Here is a 23,633-nt window from a genome sequence, read left to right as displayed (position 1 = left end):
AAATGGGACCTTAATTATAGTTTCCTGGGTTACAAGTAGGACAGCTGAATCCTATCTGTATTGCCTTATCACTGTAAAACAAGTAAAAATAAGGAGAACAAAGTAGGTTGTTGAATGTATCGAAGAACACAGTACTAAAAACTTGATACTCATTTGAGCCGGGATTGAGGGACCAACAGGACAGAAATGAACTTTTCCTGAAAAACCTGAGATGTATCAGATCTTGAGCTGCATCAGAACAAGTATAAGAGGCAAGGCAAGGCAAGTTTATTTGTATAGCACAATTCGTACACAAAGTAATTCAAAGTGCTTTACAGAATAAGAAATACATTAAAATCATAATAAAAACAAATCAAAACATAAATAATCATGAAGATTAAAATTAAAAAAGAGAGACATAAATTGGAGAGAAGAGTGCGGAATGAAAACCTTTCAGTTATATGCACAGTTAAACAGAAATGTTTTGAGAGCACAGACAGTAGTACACACACCCATGGAACCACTATGGAACCTACCTGGACCACTGTGGGATTACACAGATATGAGACCACATGGTAATATAAAAGAAAATACTATGATTTTATGTTGAAAATCACATTCTATTGTCTAAAAAAAAAAGTGTTTTTTATTGTCAACATGGTATCAAAACTGGTATCGAGTCTAAACCTTAGTATCGAAATGGAGTTTGAAATTTTACTTTCCTGACGGCACTAGAACAAAGTAAACTAAGTAATTACCGACAAGTAAAGTAGGGAAAAACAGGATTTCTCTGTGCAATTGCATCTCGATTGCAGGGGAACGGAGATAATAGAGATTACTCAAACATGCATGAATCACTCAAAATACACCTTCGAGTGGGTAAATGAGAAGCGAAAACCATTATAACACGGTTCAAAGCTCTGAACAGTGGGTTTTGCATAATAACGCATCCGCTCGTAGTCTTGTTTGCCACCTTTGTTGTTACCTTGACGTTAAATAACAAGTCTGCATTATTTATCGGACTAATTGAAATGCTGGAGTATGTCCTTTGACACAATCTGCGAGTAATTACCAAAGTGTCCCAGGGAGAAATGGATTTGCGGTACGTGTTGGGCTGGACGCGATGAACTAAAATCAATATCTGTAATAATTGCAGTTTTGATGGAAAAATAATGCTGCTTTTGCCCATTGAGAATTGATATATTTCAGAATGAGCTGCCAGTCCCTTCTGCCACTCGGATGTCGAACCGTGACAGAGGAACGGTTGTCCGGCTGGAACGGTCGTCATTTCCCCGTTGTTCTCATCCCGCAATGTCTCTGATTGCATACAATTGTCGGTCCCTGTCAATTGCTTTTTCAATATGCTTTTTAAAATGTAAAGGCAACATCATTTCATTTTTTTTTCCATCAGTAATTACATTTACAACATGGATTTTCAAAGAGTATGGATGACCAAACATGGCAATAAATGTTTAAATGTATTGAAAAATAAAATAAAATAAAAAGTGGGACAGGAGCATGAGATTGGCAAATGGATCGGAGCAGCATTTGCAGTGATGCGGTCGCTGTATCGGATCGTTGTGCTGAGTCGAAAAACAAAGCTCTCAATTTACCGTTAATCTACGTTCCTCTCCTCACCTATGATCATGAGCTCTGAGTAATGACCGAAAGGACAAGATCGCTGCTCCTCCACATTGAGAGGAGCAGTTGTGTTAAGATAAGATAAGATAATCCTTTATTGTCTCCCATGGGAGAAATTTGTCTTGGGACAGGGGGTAACATGTTTTATCAAAAAAAAAACAAAAAAAACAGGACAACACAACACAAAGCAGCACATAAACAAACACCATAAAACAAAGTAAATATGAGACCAGTATGACCACGAGTGATGCACCAACAGGACCCTTAAATTATCCTTAACAGGCAAACCCTTGCATTCTTCTGTTCTATTAATTATTGCACATTCCCTAAGCCTATGTGCAGTTTTATTATAATTATTGCACATTCCCTAAGCCTATGTGCAGTTTTGATTGCACATTCCCTAAGCCTATGTGCAGTTTTGATTGCACATTCCCTAAGCCTATGTGCAGTTTTAGTTATAATTATTGCACATTCCCTAAGCCTATGTGCAGTTTTGATTGCACATTCCCTAAGCCTATGTGCAGTTTTGATTGCACATTCCCTAAGCCTATGTGCATTGCACTTATTGCTAAGCCTATGTGCAGTTTTGATTGCACATTCCCTAAGCCTATGTGCAGTTTTGATTGCACATTCCCTAAGCCTATGTGCAGTTTTAGTTATAATTATTGCACATTCCCTTAGCCTATGTGCAGATTTAATTATTGCACATTCCTTGGCTCGGGCATCTGTTCCGGATGCCTCCTGGGAAACTCCCTCGGGAGGCGTTCCGGGCATGTCCCGCCGGGAGGAAGCTCCGGGTAAGACCCAGGACACACTGGAGGGACTGTGTCTCTAAGCTGGCCTGGGAAAGCCTTTGTGTCCCTCCCGAGGAGCTAGATGAAGTGGCCGGGGTGAAGGAAGTCTGGGAGTCCTTTGCTTAAACTGCTGCCCCAGCGACCCGGCCCTGAACAAGTGGAAGAAAATGAATGGATGGATGAAAAAAGTGGGATACAACTGGTTCAGATTTTCTTACTTCACAAAAATGATCTTGACAAAAATCATAACCGCACTCAAAATTTGGATTTTGAGTGTTTAAAAAATAAATAAATAAAAATGACGGCCCTCCTCTACCCACTACCAGTCGCTCAGTCACTTTCTTTGCACAGACAAGGTGGATGAAGTGTCTTGCCCCAGGACACCATGGCAGCATATACTTAGGAACTGAACCACCAACATTTGAATTACAGAGTGAGCGGTGTGCTACGAAGGATCCTCGACTCTGCTTGTATATCAAATTTGAGTATAGTTTGACATCTTGTGTATTAGAAGAAGATGATGATTGTTGATTTTCCTTCTAAGGAGGCACTAATCCAGGTTTTTCAGTCCTGATATTGATATCGATACTATGTCTTTAAGGATCTGCCGATATCCGATAGCTGATCCTAGTGTTTGGATTGGAAATGGCATTTTTGTTCTCTCAAAATACAGTTAAATTATAACACAATTGATCTGATTGTGTTATGTAACTGTCATGTATCCTGCAATAACTACTGAACATCTTTGTATGAACTACCCGATACTGCGAATTTTCATTGATTAGCACCTATACTCGATACTACTATTCCCAACTATACCGTGATATCAATGAAAAGTGTATAAAATGATCCTTGCAATGAGTGGAGTTGTTGACATTCCCCGTGTAACGTCTCTTGGGGCAATAAAGCCAGAGAGCTGCAATAAACAAAGGCTTTTATTAACTGGACTACTTTATGTTGCGGTGAGAAAACAGTTCCACTTGGATTTCTTTCCACAATCCAACCCGATTTCTCAATGCACTGATCTAGAGGCGAGTGAGTAACAAAATGAACAATTACCGCGATCGGATTTTTTGCTATGCATTCAGAACGGTTTGAAAACACCTTTAAATCTGTCGCAAATGTAAAACAAAAGTGCAGAAATATCACTGTATATCCTTTTTTGAAAGTTTTTTTTTAATTTATAGATTTTAGACTGGTGGAATATGTTGATCTATTACCAAAAACCATGCACACACCACTTAGAAAGAAAAAAAAACAGATAACTGATTTTATTTTATTCAGTTTTTTTTTTTTTTTTTTCAGATTTGTGTTTAAATGAATTATGGAAAAAGTGGATAACGTTTCCCGTTTCATCCAATTTAAATCCTTATGAATTGAACCAGGACAAAACCAGAACTTATCCCAGGACTGAACCAGGAGGACTAAACAGGACTGAACTAAGACTGACTGTTGGGCTCGGGGTGTTCTCTCTCTCACTCTCAAGTCCAGGATTAGTTCTGGTTTAGACCTGGTTTAGACCTGGCTGAGTCATGTTTTAGTCCTGGTTTAGTCCTGGTTTAATCCTCCTGGTTCAGTCCTGGTTCTGTCCTGTTTTAGTCCTGTTTTATTCCTCTTTTAGTCCTGTTTTAGTCCTGTTTTGGTCCTGGTTTAGTCCTGGTTTAGTCCTGTTTTATTCCTCTTTTAGTCCTGTTTTAGTCCTGGTTTAGTCCTGGTTTAATCCTCCTGGTTCAGTCCTGGTTCTGCCCTGTTTTAGTCCTGTTTTATTCCTCTTTTAGTCCTGTTTTAGTCCTGGTTTAATCCTCCTGGTTCAGTCCTGGTTCAGTCCTGGTTCTGTCCTGTTTTAGTCCTGTTTTATTCCTCTTTTAGTCCTGTTTTGGTCCTGGTTTAGTCCTGGTTTAATCCTCCTGGTTCAATCCTGGTTCAGTCCTGGTTTAGTTCTGTTTTAGTTCTTTGTTAGTCCTGGTTCAGTCCTGGTTCAGTCCTTAAAAGTCAAAATTGGAAGAAACAGGAAACATCCGTAATCCATTTTTTTCCATTATTCATTTAAACACAACATCGAAAACTGAAAATATCCAAACCAAAAAACGAATTGTTATGGAGACAAATAATGAACAAATTTTTTTTTTGCTTTTTTTTTTTTTTTTTCCATTTTCTTATTTTTGGTTTTATTTTTGAATAAAACGATGATACACAGATTGTGCAGTGTCTTGCCTAAAGACACAAGCACAGGCATTTGATATTCTCAGAGGTCGCACGTCCAAATACTAACCAGGCCCGGCCCCGCTTGGCCATCAGGCTTTGACAAGGAGCTTTGACCACAAAATGATGACAGGCAGTACTTTATGCAGCAAATTTAAGTACTTCTACCTTTTTAACCTCACTTACATCTTACTGCACTGCGATACAGACCCGTACAAAACCGTACAACCATACCTCTGATGTTGAAAGACTCGCTGTAGTCTGTACTTTTAAAATGTATTCCCCTACAGATTACAGATTACATCCCCCAAAATGTAGTTTGTAACATAATCCATAAAGTTACTTAAAGTGAGTAACGTAATCTGAATACTTTGGATTTCTTGATTTGCTGAAAAGAAGCAAAGACTCGGACATCTTCACTTAAGATGTTTTGTTTGCTAAAAGACAATAAAAAGCCCAAACTTTACTTAACCAAATTAAAAATATTATTGATAGAAATAGAAAGAGACACGATCCGCACGTCATGGTTTAGTCCTGTTAAATCCTGTTTTAGTCCTGGTTTAGTCTTGGTTTACTCCTGGTTTAGACCTGATTTATTCCTGATTAAGGCCTGGTTTTAATCCTGGTTTAGATCTAGTTTAGACCTGGTTTTGGTCCTGGTTTTAGTCCTGGTTTAACACTGTTTTAGTTCTGGTTTACATCTAGTTTAGACCTGGTTTTGGTCCTGGTTTTAGTCCTGGTTTAATACTGTTTTAGTTCTGGTTTAGATCTAGTTTAGACCTGGTTTTGGTCCTGGTTTTAGTCCTGGTTTAATACTGTTTTAGTTCTGGTTTAGATCTAGTTTAGACCTGGTTTTGGTCCTGGTTTTAGTCCTGGTTTAATACTGTTTTAGTTCTAGTTTAGATATAGTTTAGACCTGGTTTTGGTCCTGGTTTTAGTCCTGGTTTAATACTGTTTTAGTTCTGGTTTAGATCTAGTTTAGACCTGGTTTTAGACTTGGTTTAGTGTCCAGCAATGAGTGGAATTACTGAAAAAAAAAGGGGGTTTAGCCCAAAATGTGAAAACAGGAAAATCCCGCCGTGTAATACATTTATTTCAACAAAGTAACTGTAATCCAATTACCACTCACTGAAACAGTAACTGTAACTGAATACAGTTACTCATAATTTGTACTCTGATTACGTAACTCTGGTACATGTAATCTGTTACTCCCCAACACTGACTATATTTCAGTACTGTATGTGTTTGGATATCCCTGTTATATACTTAGAAAATACATTGTTGATAATGTGAGCGGCCTCGCCTCTCTGCTGATCTGACGTATAACTCGGCCTTGTGCTTGTCTCCATGGCGACAGTTACGTTTAAAGTGAACATTTTATCTATTTTGAATAACTGCACCCCGAATATTACAATTCTTTCTCATTTTTGTAGCAATGCCTCCTGATGCAAAACACGTAAATTAGTATTTGTAATGAGGTTATGTTATAAAATCATCATATGTCATGTTTCTATGTTCTTCGGGGCCTTTCTAATCTGATCCAGTCCCACCAGTGAACTGAGAGAATACAGATTTTAGGCAGTGCAGACCTTTGACGCGGTAATGAACTGCTGTCATCGTAAATCACAGGCTCATTAAGCACACATTAGTGAAATAAATTGAATAAAAGGTGCATATAATTATCTTAGTGCGTTCTCATTGTGAGTCTTTACCATGTAGCTGCTTTGTGCTGGTTTAGACCTCCTTAGGTTCTAGGATGTTGGTTCTTACCATTTTTGTTTTCTTCATTGTTGTATATTAGTACTTTTGGTTATCTGCATGTTAGGGCTGTGCAATTGAATAAATTTTAGTCGAGATTATGTCATTTCTAATTGTCTAATGTGGTTTAGAGACTTTTCTCCAGGAAGAATATTGACTATTTTATGTGTTTGGTGCTTTTATAAATGATTAAAAGTATTTATTATGTTCAGAAAATGTGTATCAAAAGCAATTTTACTCCGAATGTCTTTGCGTATGATCGGACTAGGGGTGTGCAAAAATATCGGAATATCGCTGTATCATATCGTTTAATGTGATGATACAGTATCGATATCGTGGGCTACTGTATCGATATATCGCCAAGAGTATTTTTAAGTGTGTTTTACTAAATTGTTTTGTTACAGAGCTACAGTTTTGTTGCTTGTGGAGTGAAAGGAAGCTGATTCATGCAACACATTTGATATTTTTTACTGTTTTGATGATTAAAATGTTTGTGTTTGATATGAAATTTGCACAAGAAATGGTTTAACAAAGACTTTTAGTATCACAGCCACGATTGAATCAATTTGAAATATATCACATTGAATCGAAAGTGCACTGTATCGAGATATGTATCGTATCGTGGCCTGTGTATCGAGGTATGTATCGTATCCGCAACTTCTTAATGATACCCACCCCTAGATTGAACCTTTAACAAAGATGACTCTTGTGAGCTTTAATCCTTGTTAGAATTTGAGAACCTCCTCAAAAAATATACATGGAGTGTTTTGTTTCATTCATACATTTTTGACTAACACTTATTATTACTCTGTCTGCATCGCCAAAGCTCAAAATGCTTTGTTACACCTTGTGATCTCATGCAGTAGTAGTTTTCAAGCGACTTTTTACCTGAAATGGCTGAAATGATCCAAATGATTCTATTCAAGGTGTATGGAGTTTAAACACACAATGGACCTGATATTACCACATGACATCGCAATAAGGAAAAGAGAACTCAGCCTAAATATGCATGGTTTTTGTGTTAAACATTTCAGAATGGAAAAAAAAAAAAAAAAGACACAACTTCAGGTAAGTTTGTGAAGAGGAAACAACATAATAACATACTATAGATCTGTAATATAGGCTGTTTAACACATGCCAATTATGAACTGTCCAAATATTGGTTTGAGTCCAGGTTTGGTAGGTTCCATTGTTTTTCTGAGGCTGTTCACATTTCCAATTAAATGAGACTTGTATGTGATTTCCAGTGTGAACATTAAACGGCCCTAAAGTGTCCCGCATGTGCACTGGAGACACGATGGCGTCAACCGCAGCGAGCGTGCTCTGTGTTTACGGAAGTTGTCCAAACACGGACGCAGCATCGAGCACCTGGCGATTTTAAAGTTCCTCTCGTACCGGAGCCAGAACATGAACAACTTACTTGTTTTAAGGAGGAGATTGAGAAGGAGAAGCACGAGGTTTTTGGCCGTGGTGTTTTGTGGGTTGAAAGGAACGTGTGGATGTGGAGACGTAGCCAAGAGCGGTGAGTGGTGATGTGCTTCGCTTCAGTGACATGGAGTTCATTAACAATTTTCTCCTACTTCAACGCAGAATAGTGACGTTTGTGTCTTGTTGATAACGTGTAGGTCGGATGAATGCGCTTTGGCCGTTCACACTGAAGTCGCATGTCAAAAGATCAGATATGTATCGGTTTTAGGACAACATTTCGAAGTGGTCTGGGTCACATTTGAAAAAAATCAGATCTGTGTCGTTCAGACTGTCATTAAAAGATCAGATACAGGTCACATAGAGGCCAAAAAATCAGATTTGGGTCACTTCAGGCTGCAGTCTGAACATAAGTGCTCTTATACTTGTTCTGAAACAGCTCAAGATCATTCTAAAACTATTCAGGAAAGGTTCATTCTTTCCTGTGAATATGACTTTTTGGTATTGATACTTATTCAAACTAATATATACTTTCGATACTAGTTTGAGTATAGATTAGTATTTGACTTTCTATCTTTTTGACAGTCTGCAAAGTGGCTCTACCCCTTAGTAAAAGACAAAGTCATATATATGAGTGTAACATTATATTCCCATTGCAGGCAGTCTTCTGTAGCCACCCCTTTCCTCCCACCTCATGCTAATTCTTGGCAGCTTGATGCTAACAGAATATTAATTATGGTTCATGCATAATATTTGGGGCTGAAGCCTTCTGTCGGAATCCTAATGCACACATGGATGCACACATTATGGAAAGCATGTCATCACACAGATCGGGGAGAAACTAGGGCTTAAAGGGCTCTTATCACGCAATTTTCTGATTTATGTTATGTTGTTTCCTCATCACGAAAATACCTGGAGTGTATCTACATTCACATATGTTTAACACACAAATCCTGAATATTTAGGCTGAGTTCTCTCAAATGGAAAACACTCTGTTCCAGCTCGGTGTAATGTGATAACACGGGAAGTGCTCCACTGTGTTTCCAAACTCCATACACCTTCACTAGAATCATTTGGATAATTTCAGCCATGGAATTGCAAATCTCTGCTGAAGTAAAGGTAAAAAGCAGCTATTAACTTGAAAACTTCTGCTTCATCACAAGGTGTATGTAGGGCCGGAGATGTTTTAAAAATACCATATTTTTCGGACTATACGGTGCACATAAAATCCTTTAATTTTCCCCCAAATCGACAGTGCGCCTTATGTATTAATTCTGGTTGTGCTTACTGACTTTGAGCCGATTTTATGTTGTACACGGTGCTCAAAAATCTGTCAAAATGTTTTACCGGCTACCGTAGTCAGAAGCCTCGCGGAGTAAAGGGTGAAGTATAGTTCTGCATCGGCATTTATGACATCAGTGAAATGCTACAGAGAATATATGTTCATTCATCTACGGTCTATGCGTACGACCTGCAGACTTAGTCCGACAGAAGGTGATGAATTAGAAGCACAAGGAGCGAGCTTTTTTTTTCAGAGCTTATAATTTATGCAAATGAGCCATGTGGTTTTAAGTTTAGTTTCTGTAAAACGTAAATAAATGTGCACAAAGCTGCATTAAACACATTAATACTCAATGTATATTTGAGTCGTCCTCGTAGGAAAAAAAAAAAAAAAAAAAATTAAATGATCCACCCACATTCACATTCATCAAGACAGAGAGGCAATGACAGGTGAGTTACTCTATGATCTGCCAATGGATCAGTCTCAAGTGTCGTCTGTTTGTTTCTGTTTGTTTCTTAATGCACCTTATAATCTGGTGCACCTTATGTATGAAAATAGACCAGAGAATTCAGCATTATTGACATTGCACCTTATAGTCAGGAATGCCTTATAGTCCGAAAAATAGGTTACACAGTATTAGAATTTCAGGAAGAAAACGCCATAGACTGCTAAGATGCAACTAAGATGCAACTAAGAAAATACATTTGCAACCTTTTTTTCAAGAACGGTGTAAAGTCATATTTCTGTAGTTTTGTAGTTAGTTTTAGAGTCCATGTACAACACTTTCAACAGGGGATATTTTACTTTTATGTGGTATTAACTAGAGCCCGACCGATATATCGGTTGGCTGATATTATCGGCTGATATGGGCAACTTTATGCATATCGGCTATCGGCTCAAAACGAAACTTTGAGAAATTTGCGTGTACGTAGGATTAAAAAAAAAAAAAAAAAAGAGCATATTTGACTGTAGTTTAGCATAAAATAAATAAGTCCCGGTTTAGTCCTTTTTCAGTCCTGGTTTAAACCTGGTTCAGTCCTGATTCAGTCCTGCTTTAGACGTGCTTTAGTCCTGCTTGCAACAAAACAATCTGAAGAGCCACTTGGGAGCCAAAAGAACCAGCAGCTTTTAGTGAGCCGAGCCAAAAGAGCCGGTTCTCTAAAAAGAACTGGAATACCCATCACTAGTGTCTAGAATGTGATGCAAAAATGCCATTAAGCCAAACTACTGTCTGTAAATATGATGTAAAGAGGCAGAATAACAATAAATGTTGCCTAAATAAACCCAATTTAAAATCCACCAGAGCCAAACCTAAGTTTTTTAAACAATTCAACATTTACGGTGAATTTTTACATCACTAAATATATCGGCGATTATATCGGCAGCGCCAACTCCCATTATATCGGTTTCATATCAGCCACAGCAAAATCCATATCGGTCGGGCTCTAGTATTAACTGCTAACAGGTACCATATTTAGATTATCGTGTCACCTTGTATTGTTTTGAAAACGCTATATTTGCCAAAAACACACACAAACACACAATCAGAGTTGCATCTTGATAATAAAACTCCCACACATCTCAGTGGGGCTGTGAAGTTGTTGTGTAGAGTTTTGTATCATGTTTTTTGTATATTTACGGAGAATTGTCATGTTGGAGCATGGGTGATGTAAGCTTGTGGGCGGAGCTTTGTAGAATCTTACAGCTAAACGTAAAGAGGGTTTGAATAGGACCCGGAAGAGATCGCTAAATTACTCAAACATGCATGGACGACATCTAAAATCTATTATAACCTGGTAGAAAACTCAAAAATCGATTTTGTGTAATAGTTCCTCTTTAAGAACTTGACAACCTTTTTATAATCAAGCAAGTTTCTGATTTTGTATAGCCAACAAAATTATAAAACAGTAATTTAGTTAAAGGTGCACTGTGTAACTTTTTGGTTGAGGGTCCATCACCTGCGTGGAATGTTCCACAGTATGACATTAAACAGCTCTACTTTATATTTATTCAATTCCAGGTGCTTTTTTTCCTCAAAAATACCTAGAAAAACAGACATTCTGACTGTGAGCGGGGTCACCTCTCCACAGATCTGACCTGTAACTTTGTCTGGTTTGGTCTCCACGATGAAGAAGAAAGGTTTAATGCCATACCGTGAAACATTCCAGACAAAGCAATAACTTCATGGAGAAAAGCATTTGACGGACGCTCCACCAGAAAAGTTACACAATCCACCTCTAAATTAAACAAACGTATGACTTAAAAACTCTTTAACAATGCAAAAGTGTAATTACTGTGACTCATGCTGTTACGTGAGATGCGAGAAAATTGGTGATTATTTTTGTTCACATTTGTGGAGCCGTTAGTAGAACATAATGACCCGTTTTGACTTTGATAATGAGTTTGCTCCGGTGGTCATCTGGTCAGGCTGTGGGCATGTGGACAGAGCTTCTCAAGTGGCTTTTGTTGTAGGTGTCAAAGCTGTGAAAGGAACAGTTACACAACAAAGGGACACGTCAACACAGCAAGAGCACACTATATGACAACTTTATATGTTTATTAAGGAAAAAAAATATATATTTTAGTGTGGAGAAATCTGACTAAATACAGAAATATTGAAAAGTTTTGGGCTGGACGTTTGAAATTATTTAACAGGAATTTTTCTGACGATTGTGATTAAAAACAGTTATTTGTTTTTCTCTATTCAGAGTATAATTTTAAATATATTTACCAATATTCACCATATTCATAGGCCTGTCATGATAATTACTATATCATTTCATTTTTTAAATTTTTGTTTGAGCAGTGTACATTACAAACAAGGATATGTGCATGTACATGTTTGGGACCATTTCTCATGCTCAAAAAGAGTAAGCTGAACCCCATTGGTTTTACCTTAACACATACATACATACAGACATACATACGTATGTACGTACATACATATGTATGATGGTTGTACAAAATAAATAGTAAACTTACTTATTGACTTATGTCCTGTGACAAAGTGGGTCTCTGTCTCTTTTCATTTCAGTTCAGTTCACATTTGTTAATTTCTTCATAAACAGCTAAACTGCTAAATGTAACTATCCCAGGTTTGTTTAATTTAGTCTTTGTTTAGTACAACACGTACACAAATTACTTTAAATATATTTCATTTGGTTAAGTGTATTCAATTATTTATACATTTTATTTACTTCAGACATACTCACCTCCTTACCTGTTCCTCCACATGGTCTGGAGACAGAAGAGGGGACATGCCCTTCGACCGACATATTCAAAGCCTCTGGGCATAGACTGTATATATGAGTGGACATAGCTAACGCGCTAGCCGCGTGTCAGATAAGAAGTTCGCCAGGAGGCTCTTCCAGCTCCTTCTGACTCTGGCTCCAGTGGACTTAGACTGGGATCTTGTGGATCCTCTCTCTGTAACTGCAGCACTGAGTCTCGTCATTTTGGTCTTAAAATGTTTGTATTAACCCACGACACATGATCCTGATTTTTTTTTTTTTCTGCTGTTTTGTTCGTCAAAAATATCCTGTTCATAACATGGAGCTTGGCTCCAGATTCGCTCCTGTAACCATGAGCATCGTGAGCCTCATTTGAGCGGTGCAGAACGCTGTGGGTGACGTCACACTCGCTTCGTCCACTTCTTTTATACAGCCTATGTCTCTGGGAGGTTTTCGGCCAGACCATGTGGAGGGGAGAATTGGTTTCAGTTCCTTTTTTTTAATGGATTTTGTGTATTAGATCGATATAATTTAGTGTTTAATGTATGTTATACACTTGGATTAAAAGGGGATTTAGGCCCAGGTAAATAAACGGGTCAACTTTAATCATTAATCTTTAATCATGTAGTAAAGTTACCTGAACAGCTGACCTGTAAAATAAGGTTGTAGTAATTTGGAATGAGGTCTTTCCTGTGGGGAGTTATAAAAGCAGTTCAGCTTGGCCTCTCGGAGAGTTCGCATCAGTGTGGCCGGGTACATGTGGGGATACCTTAGGTTCGTTCATTTCTGTTGCTTTTGCCTAATTTGAGCAGTTATTTTTTTTTGTAAATATGTATTATATGTATTATGCTGCACAGATACCATGGTGTTTATGAATACATTTTTGGGACATTCTGCGAGCGCCTCCTGCTTTACACTACATTGGCCAGCTTCTCCACACATACTATAATACAAAAAATAAATAAAAAAAAAAAACTGGAACAATATATTCTGGGGCTCAGTGTTTTCAATTTCTTTGTAAAAGTGAGAAGATATTGAGTATTTTATTTTATTACAACAACATTTGAGCTGTAAAAGGTCAAATAAATACATTCTATGGCCACTTATTGCTTCATTCTGTTATATATGTGCTGCAGCTCAGGCCTTTTAATGATACTATTTAAAATGGTTTACTGGGATAAAGTACTTTCAGTATTATTGTTTACGGCAGCGTATCTCTGTAGCTTCAAAACGTATCATCATGACAGGCCTAAATAATCTTGTATCTTGTGTACAGCCCATAGTATAAATGCACAATGTCAGTGTAATGACAGCTTGGAGCATTAGGGGCATGTGCGGCTGGCTGCCCTAAAAACAACTCTAACCTTAATCCCATGAGATTATCACCCAGGTTATGTCACAACAAGGAGATGTCTGCTCAACCGCAACACAAACATGACTTGCAATAGGAACTACTTACTTTTATTATACAATCGTTGCTGTTTTTTTTTTTTTTTTTTTTAAATCCATGTGTAACATTTCCACACATCTGCTACCTGTTTGTCTCCATTGTCTGGAGTGTTCCACAATATAGATTAAACTGATCTATTACAAGGGAGATGAGCAGGTTGCACCTCTACGCTACATTACAGTTCAGATCTGTGGAAAGTCGCCCCTATTTACTGAAGGAATTATTGTATTTTTCAGCAACAAACACCTGTAATGAGTAAATGCTAGATGGATACGTTTAATGTCATGCCGTGGAATATTCCAGCCAAAGCAATAACATCTCCATGGAGACAAGCAGGTGGCGGACTCTTCTCCAGAAAAGTTACACATTGCACCTTGAACGTGCCCATAGTTGTAAAATCCTAATTTTAAATTTTTCATTGACTGTAGACCTGAGTGCTGTAGAATCTTGTATTGATAAAGGTAAACATGGTTTTAAAGGTGCATTGTGTAACTTTTCTTGTGGAGGGTCTGTTAAATGCTTTTCCTCGTGGAGATGTTATTACTTTGTCTGGAATGTTTCACAGTTGCCACGTTTACATGAGAGCTTTAATTCCAATTAAAAATAATTTAATTCAGAATAAAAAAATAATACCGCTTTAAAAAGATCATGTAAACACTTCATTCCTAATGATTATTTGGTATTAAACCAAATATTTCTCCTAATGATTATTTGGTATTAAACCAAATAATTAAACCTCAGCTCTCTCCCACGGGATGTGGGAGTCGAGAGGAGAATATTTTAATTCTGAACTATTTCATTCAGAACAATTAATTCAGAATTTAAAAAAAATAAAAATAAATAAATTTGGCCAAAACCTTTCTTTCTGCATGGAAACCAAACCAGACAGCCTGTTTTTCAAGGAATTTTTGAATTGTAAATGTAAAGAGGGAACTGTTTAATGTAATTGTGGAAAATTTTAATCAGAGCAATGACATATCCATAGAAACAAACAGAGGGACCGCCAACAGAAAAGTTACACAGTGAACCTTTAAAAAAAATGTAATGGAAAATGTTAATTGGTGCATTTTTTGTATATTTTGACACAACATTTGGATGCATCAGGGTTTGAGCAGTACTGAATGTTTTCCGTAGAATAATTCTAATCTATTTATAAAGTACAAGTATAAGTATATGTATATGTATAAGTATTCGACAAAATGTGGCATCATTTTGACAGTTCTACAGAAAAGTTCTAAAACATGGCCCAGAATATTTCACTAAACTTTCTGCATTTACAGAATCCAGCTTATTTGAAATATTATGCTGTTTGTTCTTATCTTATTTATATTAATCTTTTTTTTGCAATCTCTCTTTTTTTGATTTCTTATTTATTTCTGATTTTGCATATCTCCACCAACCATTTCAACATATATTTTTTGAGCTAACCCAACCTAAATTTCGTAGCATCTATTCCCGCTCGGACGAAGTTCTGTTCACCATCGCCTCGTATGAAAACATGGATCAGAAAATACCGTAATATGGGTCGGGTATTGTTTGAGTAGACGCATTTGTCCCGGAGTAAAGTGTACTGTACGTGTTGTAGTAACTGTAAGTACATGTAAATGAAAACATACAGGGGCCGTGTTGTAAATTGGCCCCTGACAGTCGTATGTGGGTGCTCAGCTGGTGTGGAAGTGTACATTATCACGCATGATCAAACCTCAGATGAAAAACACTATTACGTACACGCCAGGGCCCGTCACCTGCGTAATCTCACATTTGTCGTCTCGTACGTTCGCTCGTGAACTTTTACGCTCCAAATAGGAACAAATGAGCTGGGTTCTTTTTATTCTTTTTATTGTATTGCTTTATTATTATATTAAGGTTTAGTCCAGGTTTATGTACAGTATATTTCCTACAGAAAAGGGAGTTTTCCAATGAATGGTTTGTCTAATGAAACAATACTTTTTCGGATAAAATAATGCAGGTCTTTATTCTGATCTATTTTGAGTGACAGTGGGTGTATTTAATATGAATTTTGAGATTTTTTTTGTTTGTTTTTTTTGTAAGAATTATTTTCAAAAGTACTTGTACATTCACATGAATCTGTAGTAGTAGAAGTAGTAGTAATAGAAGCAGACATAGTACTAGCAGCAGAAATAGTAGTAGTAGTAGTAGTAGTAGTAGTAGTAGTAGTAGTAGTAGTAGTAGTAGTAGTAGTAGTAGTAGTAGTAGTTGTAGTAGTAGGTGTTGCAGTTGGTGTTGCAGTAGTAGTAGGTATTTTGTAGTAGTAGTAGTAGTAGTAGTAGTAGTAGTAGTAGTAGTAGTAGTAGTGTAGTAGTAGTAGTAGTAGTAGTAGTAGTAGTAGTAGTAGTAGTAGGTGTTTTAGTAGTACTACTAGTAATTGTTTTAGTAATGGTAGTAGTAGTAATATTAGTAGTAGTAGTAGGTGTCTTTGTAGTAGTAGTACTAGTAGTAGGTGTTTTAGTAGTAGTACTAGTAGTAGTAGTAGTTAGTAGTAGTAGTAGTAGTAGTAGTAGTAGTAGTAGTAGTAGTAGTAGTCTTTGTAGTAGTAGTAGGAGTAGTAGTAGTAGTAGTAGTAGTAGTCTAGTAGTAGTAGTAGTAGTAGTAGTAGTAGTAGTAGTAGTAGTAGTAGGTGTCTTTGTAGTAGTAGTAGTAGTAGTAGTAGTAGTAGTAGTAGTAGTAGTAGTAGTAGTAGTAGTAGTAGTAGTAGTAGTAGTAGTAGTAGTAGTAGTAGTAGTAGTAGTAGTAGGTGTCATTGTAGTAGTAGTAGTAGTAGTAGTAGTAGTAGTGTCTAGTAGTAGTAGTAGTAGTAGTAGTAGTAGTAGTAGTGTCAGTAGTAGTAGTAGTAGTAGTAGTAGTAGTAGTAGTAGTAGTAGTAGTAGTAGGTGTCGTAGTAGTAGTAGTAGTAGTAGTAGTAGTAGTAGTAGTAGTAGTAGTAGTAGTAGTAGTAGTAGTAGTAGTCGTAGTTGTAGTAGTAGTAGTAGTAGTAGTAGTAGTAGTAGTAGTAGTAGTAGTAGTAGTAGTAGTAGGTGTCTTTGTAGTAGTAGTAGTAGTAGGTGTCATTGTAGTAGTAGTAGTAGTAGTAGTAGTAGTAGTAGTAGTAGTAGTAGTAGTAGTAGTAGTAGTAGTAGTAGTAGTAGTAGTAGTAGTAGTAGTAGTAGTAGTAGTAGGTGTTTTTGAGAAATGAGTAACATTTTAGGAAAGCATAGTTTGCTTATCGCTCACTTTTTCATCTCCGCTTAATCTCCTCTCTTTTCTTCTTCTCTTTTCTTCTCCTCCTCAGCTCCTTCCAGAACGACGACGATGACGAGGTGTCCAACAAAACGTGGGTGCTCACCCCCAAAGTGTACGAGAGCGACGTCACCCACATCCTCAACGGTCTGCTGGACGGCTACGACAACAAGCTCAGGCCTGACATCGGAGGTGGGCTCGCTTCTTCTCTCGGTCGCTATAGTTACTGTAATGATGGAGTTTTAGCTGTTCAGAGGAGGTGCCGACAACTGCATGGCTCTTTGTTGTGGTGACGTTTACAGCGACGTCAGCTCCTGTTGGGCACCGCAGTTTTCAAACATAGAAATCAGCGGAGTTGTTTCTTTTGTTAAGCCGTTTTAGATGAATACTGAGATTTAAAATGCTCAAATTATAACATAACAATCCACACAAGCGCAGTATGTCTTCTTTAAAGGTTTTGTTTCCTGATCACAAACATACCTGGAGCTGTGTTTTGTTTCATTCGCACATGTTTAACACAAGCGACTGTACAAGATCTCGCGCCACAAGACAAAATTGCCGCAAGGTTGTGCACACGAGAAAAAATATCTCGCGAGATTTTTTCCCGAAGTGTTTACATTTGGATTAGAGGTGAGATCGGGCCTAAAAAATCCAGCCGACCCGACCCGGCCCGAGCCCGACCAATTAACTTGATTTGCAGGCCCGAGCCCGAAGCAAACCCGAAATGCCATATTTTATTTGTGAGGACTCGCGTATGAAAGCAAAGCGCCACATTGACGACATTCAGCGAAGCCAACGCAAGTTTCTGTAGCATTTTCAACAATCAATTTGAAGCTTTTCCACACCTCACTCTTACCGGTGCGTGTTTGTCTTTTCAGTTCTCCTGCCTTTAGTTTATCCTTAACTTCTTGCTCCTCCATATTGGGGACACCAGGTCAAAATAGATGCAGACTTGCGGAGGGGAAGATTATTAAATGAAGAGGGGGCGTTCACGTGCGCAGAGCTCTGGCTCTGCGGATCCTGTTTAGTAGTTAAATAGCAATTACATTACATTACTTCTCTGTTTTATCCATATTATTTATTTTATAACAAGTATTCCTTAGTTTAGTATCCACACATCGTTTTAGCATACATTTTATAAACATATATTTATTTGAAAAAAAGTCAGCGAGAGAGAAGCCCGACCCGACCCGAAGTAATGATTGACATTTTAGGCCCGACCCGACCTTGGGCTCGGTCTTAAGATCTTACCTCTAATTTGGATTGGATGAAAAAGGCTTACGTGTTGGTGAGTTACATCTCTTACTGTTCCAAAAAGCAGTACAAGAATGGAAACCAACATATTCAATCAAATAAAAAAGAAAAAAAAGTGAGGTCAAAATTGGAAACTGAACCATTAAATTTATATATTAGGAATTATGTTTAATCTCAATCTCGTATCTGGTCTCGTCTTGTGGAAATTGTGTCTTGTCCCATCGTTTTTTAACACCCTTCATATTTAGGATGAGTTCTTCCCTCAAACCCCCTGTTCCACCTTGTGATGTCATGTGGTCATACAGGAAGTACTTCACTGTGTCTTCATACATACTCCATACACCTTTTTTTAGAATAAATTGGGTAATTCCAGCGGGAAATGCCAATCTCTACCGAACAAAAGGTCAAAAGTACCTCTTAATTTGAAAACATCAGAAGGTGGAACAGAGCATTTTGAGCTTTGGAGATGTAGAAAGACAAAACACAATTCCAGGTTTGTTTTTGATGAGATAATAATATTATAACTTAACTGAGGCTACGTTTATATGATGACGGTCTGAACAGAAAACGCAAAAATGGAGTTGCGTCTTCACCTTTTATGTCGCGTTTAGACGAGCGTTTTCGGGAGGAAATCTACGTGCATACGGTGACAAAAGTGTGTGGAGTTGGATTGGGTACGCATGCCAGGCGGCTTGGTGGCGACGGGAGGTGCTGATGTATGTGACGTAAACACATAAAAGGCGTGAGCAGATCTGACCAGAGTTTTGCGTCTTGGGCAGTGTAGACGGAAGCAATACGACGGAGCGTATTCAACTTTTCCACTCTGGAGGGTGGTTTCAGATTTTTGTTTTTTTAAGCTCCAAAAACGCCGTCACCGTCTAAACGAAAGGCACTTCCGATAAAATATTCTTTTGTTTTTACCCGCAAGCGTTCTCGTGTAAACAGGCCCTTAAAGGTCACAGGAGTCAGTTTTGCATTAATATAGAACCTTTCACATTTTCACTAGACACTCAGAGTTGCTGGACAATTTGTAACATTATAAAACTCCTCTTTTACACTTTGCCGAGGAAAAGTGGCAGCCATTTTGTCCCATCGGCCTTCATTGTCATCATACTAAACACACGTAATTATTCTGCCCTTTTTACACAGAAAAGCACAGTGGATTTGCATAAAAATGTGAAAAAAGTTTAGTGAAAAGCAGCATGCGTGGTGTCAGGCATTTGCACGTGAACCGAAAAGGCCAAAGAGAGAAACATCTGCCGTGTAAAAACGCAGACGGTGTAAGGTTTATTCAAGCTCAAATCTGTTTTCACTGCTCATTTTGCTTCTGGCTCGCTCTCTGTTGAAAATGCAAATGCGGTGTATGATAAAGAAGTGGAAAAGTAAATTAAAGCAGATACTCATATGCAGTATAGTCTGTACTTATATAAAAGCCCGAAAAACCGAAATACAGTAGTTAAAAGGCTCATATTACGCTATTTTCTGATCTAAGTTATAATGTTTCCTCATTGCAAACATACCAGGAGTTGTGTTTTGTTTCATTCAGAGATGTTTAACTCACAAACCCTGCAGATTTAGACTAAGTTCTTCTCTAAGGGCCTGTTACACAAAAACGCTTGTGGGTAAAAACGACTAAATATTTTATCGGGAAGTGCCTTTCGTTTAAACCAGGGGTGTCAAAGCCAAAATAAAAAAAAACTGGGACTAAGTCGTGGGCCAAACTAAATATTTGTTGAAAAATGTCATCATCTGTATGTTTTCTCTTGTTTCCAGATATGTAATGTTAAACCTTTTCTTATTAAAATAAATGTTTATTAATAGTTTTGCTTAAACAACTTAAACTGTGACGCTGTTTAAATCCAGACTCAAAACATTTCTGTTTGACTGTGCATATGACTGAAAGGTTTTCATTCCGCACTCTTCTCTCCAATTTATGTCTCTCTTTTTTAAAATTTTAATCTTCATGATTATTTATGTTTTGATTTGTTTTTATTATGATTTTAATGTATTTCTTATTCTGTAAAGCACTTTGAATTACTTTGTGTACGAATTGTGCTATACAAATAAACTTGCCTTGCCTTAAACATTGAATTCAGAACAAGCATAATATAAAATAATAACAACATATTAAATAAATAATGTCTTTATAGCCTATTTGTAGCAGGCGGGCAGCTCTAATACATATTTGATGTGATGTCGCGGGCCAAATATAATTATATCACGGGCCAAATTTGGTCCCCGGGCCTGAGTTTGACATGTTTGGTTTAGATGGTGACGGCGTCTTTGGGGCTTAAAAACGCAAAAATCTGAAACTGCCCTCCAGAGTGGAAAAGTTGAATACACTCCACCATAGCGTTTCCATCTACACTGCCCAAGATGAAAAACTCTGGTCAGATCTGCTCACGCCGCGTACACGTTTACGTCATATACATGCATCACCGCCGAGCCGCCTGGCATGCACACCCAATCGACTTCCACACACTTTTGCATCACAGATTTCCTCCCGAAAATGCTCGTTTAAACGTAAAATAAAAAGTGAAGATGCGATGCCACTTCTGCGTCTTCTGTTGAGACGTCATCATATAAATGTAGCCTCAAATTTAAATTTAAAATGCTCCAACTTGTGATGTTATGTGATATTACAGGAGGAGCTCCATTGTGTTTTTAAAATCCATGCACCTTCACTAGAATAATTTGGATAATTTCAGCCCTGGAACTGCCAAACTTCTGAACTAAACGTAAAAAGTAGTTTCAGATACCAACAACAACTAGCATGCTAACAGCGCACTACCATCTCTTCCTGGTTGTTGAAGGTACGCGCCCATTCCATTCCCGCCACAAGCCGCTGATTCGACAGGGAGCGGACGCTTAGCAACCAGCCATGGTAGCTGTCAATCATAACACAATAACACCATAGCGGTAGCAACTTTGGAGAAAGAAAGCGCCTGATTGGTCTGTTATTGTGTCCGTGGGTTCGGTCAAGTGGTAACGGAGGGAAACAGGGGCAGATTTTTTACATTCAAATAGCTCTTATTCAGAAACTAGAGGGACTATTGAAATAAGTAAAGTATCAGAATGTAGGAAAGAGTTACACTCCAACAGGGTAAAGTTAAACCCTGTGATATTCTTTCAAGTTGTTGACAAAAAATTTAAAAACTCATGTCTGTAACGGAGGGAATGAAATATGCAGCACTTTTTGGGCAATAAATACAAACAGTGATAACTAGCGGTTCTCACTTACATATCCTTAACAAACTGGTTTGAATATTTGCTTCATATAGTTTTCTACCATATGGTACAAGATTAGGTTGAAAAATCTCTTACTTTTTGAGTCATGAGATTTTTTATTAAGAAAGGTCATGGTAACGGAGGGAAAAGTAACAGAGGGAAAAGTAACGGAGGGAAAAGTAACAGAGGGAAAAGTAACGGAGGGAAAATTGTGCAAGCAAGTAGAAGGTGCATGATTTTACATAATTTGTCATCTTTTTTTCTTCCAAAAACTTTAATGTTACTTCAAAATGAAAGGAAAATATTTCTATAATATATGTCAGTCCTTCCAAGCAAATTTTTATCATTTTAAATAATTAAAAATAAAATATAATCATGTACCTTCATCTACAGTTCAAAGATGGAATAACACAAGATATGATGAAATACATTCATTTATTTACATGATTTTGCAGATCTTTGACATTTGTGGAATAATTTTTGTTCCATGTTTCATACATGGTCTGTTTAAAACGTATGTAACTTTAGAACCAAAAATGGTACAGAAAAAAGGTAAACAGTTTCATAAACTAGAGTACATATGTATCTGTTGAATACATTTTTATATCAGATGCATTAACTTGAATTTTTGGCCTTGCTGTTTACTTCTGCTTGACCGGGCCCCCGTATATTAATTTACGGTCAAAATAGCGAAATAAAAGCAACAGAATCTCGTAGAGCAGGTCCGCGCGAACATTTTAAGACCGGAACGACGAGTCTGACAACAGCGGTCACAGAGGGAGGAGCGACGGATTTTCAATAGAAATCAATTTAAACCGAACCTCGAAAGAATCACGTATTTGGATGGAGTTTGCTAATGTCCTTCATAAACTGTGAGGGTCTAACTAGTGGCGTCTCTCTGCTCGTCTCCATGGAATTTAAAACCAGTGTGGGACATTTCGTGCACCGTAACCTCCACCAGAAAAGAGATTAGATTCTTGATTAATCGTGTTATTAACTGTGTGTATGAATAAAGTGTATGTATCATCACAGAGCGTGAGTCACCCTGAGGTGCCGGACACCCACACATGTGACCACTGACGGGTGACGAGTCTATACATACATGATACATATCTCTCACTTTCTCTCTCTCTCTGCTTCACTCTCTCTTTCTCTTCTAATTCTCTCTCTCTTTCTCTTAATGGGTTTATGAGTGTGTAGACGTGACATACAGTATCTCTTGCTTTCTCTCTTTTCTCCGTCTGTCTCAGTCCCTCTCTTCCTCTCTCTTCCCAGTCCCCCAGTCTCTCTCTCTTCTCTTTCTCTCTCACACCCTTTTCCCCAGCTCTCTCTCTCTCTCTCTCTCTCTTCTCTTTCTCTGTCCCCTCCTCTCCTCAGATCTCTCTTCCTCTCGCTCTCTGCTCTTTCTCTCTCCTCTCCTCTCCCCAGCTCTCTCTCTCTCTTCTCTTTTTCTCTCACCCCTTCCCCTCAGCTCTCTCGCCCTCCCTCTCTCCCTCCCTCTCACTTCTCTTTCTCTCTCACCCCCTCTCTCCTCACTTTTCTCTCCCTCTCTCTCTCACCCCTTCTCCTCAGCTCTCTCTTCTCTCTCTCTCTTCTCTTTCTCTCTCACCCCCTCTCCTCACCTCTCTCTCCCTCTCTCTTCTTTTTTCTCTCTCACTCCTCTTCTCAGCTCTCTCTCACTTCTCTTTCTCTCTCACCCCCTCTCCCCAGCTCTCTCTCCCTCTCTCTCTCTTCTCTTTCTCTCTCACCCCAGATCTCTCTTCCTCTCTTTCTCTTCTCTTTCTCTCTCACCCCTTCTCCCCAGCTCTCTCTCCCTCTCTCTTCTTTTTTCTGTCTCACTCCCTCTCCTCAGCTCTCTCTCCCCCTCTCTCTCTTCTCTTTCTCTCTCACCTCCTCTCCCCAGCTCTCTGTCCCTCTCTTTCTCTCTTCTCTTTTTCTCTCATCCCGTCTGCCCAGTTCTTTCTCTCCCTCTGTTTCTTTTCTCTTTCTCTCACACCTCCTCTCCTCAGGTTTCTTTCTCCATCTCTCCCCCTTCTCTTTCTCTCTCACCCCCTTCCCTGAGCGCTCTCTTCCTCTCTCTCTTTTTTTTCTCTCTCACCTGTCTCCTCCTCTTTTCCCCTCTCTCTGACTTCTTTCTTTCTCACCCACTCTTC

General features: G+C 38.2%; 1 protein-coding gene across 2 annotated transcripts in view; it reads left to right on the top strand.

Moving 5' to 3' along the window:
- gabrg2 (gamma-aminobutyric acid type A receptor subunit gamma2) overlaps positions 1-23,633 on the top strand; it is a 238,442-nt gene that overhangs the window by 25,655 nt on the left and 189,154 nt on the right. For both annotated transcript variants that reach the window (XM_020938712.2, XM_055148747.1), the window contains exon 2: positions 17,051-17,190. In XM_020938712.2, coding sequence (XP_020794371.1) covers positions 17,051-17,190 — 140 coding nt within the window. The remainder of the gene's footprint in view (positions 1-17,050; positions 17,191-23,633) is intronic.

This window comes from Boleophthalmus pectinirostris, unplaced genomic scaffold, assembly GCF_026225935.1.
Source record: "Boleophthalmus pectinirostris isolate CB_2022bp ecotype Guang Dong unplaced genomic scaffold, ASM2622593v1 HiC_scaffold_12, whole genome shotgun sequence".
Taxonomy (NCBI): domain Eukaryota; kingdom Metazoa; phylum Chordata; class Actinopteri; order Gobiiformes; family Gobiidae; genus Boleophthalmus; species Boleophthalmus pectinirostris.
This window is presented reverse-complemented; position numbering and strand designations above follow the sequence as displayed.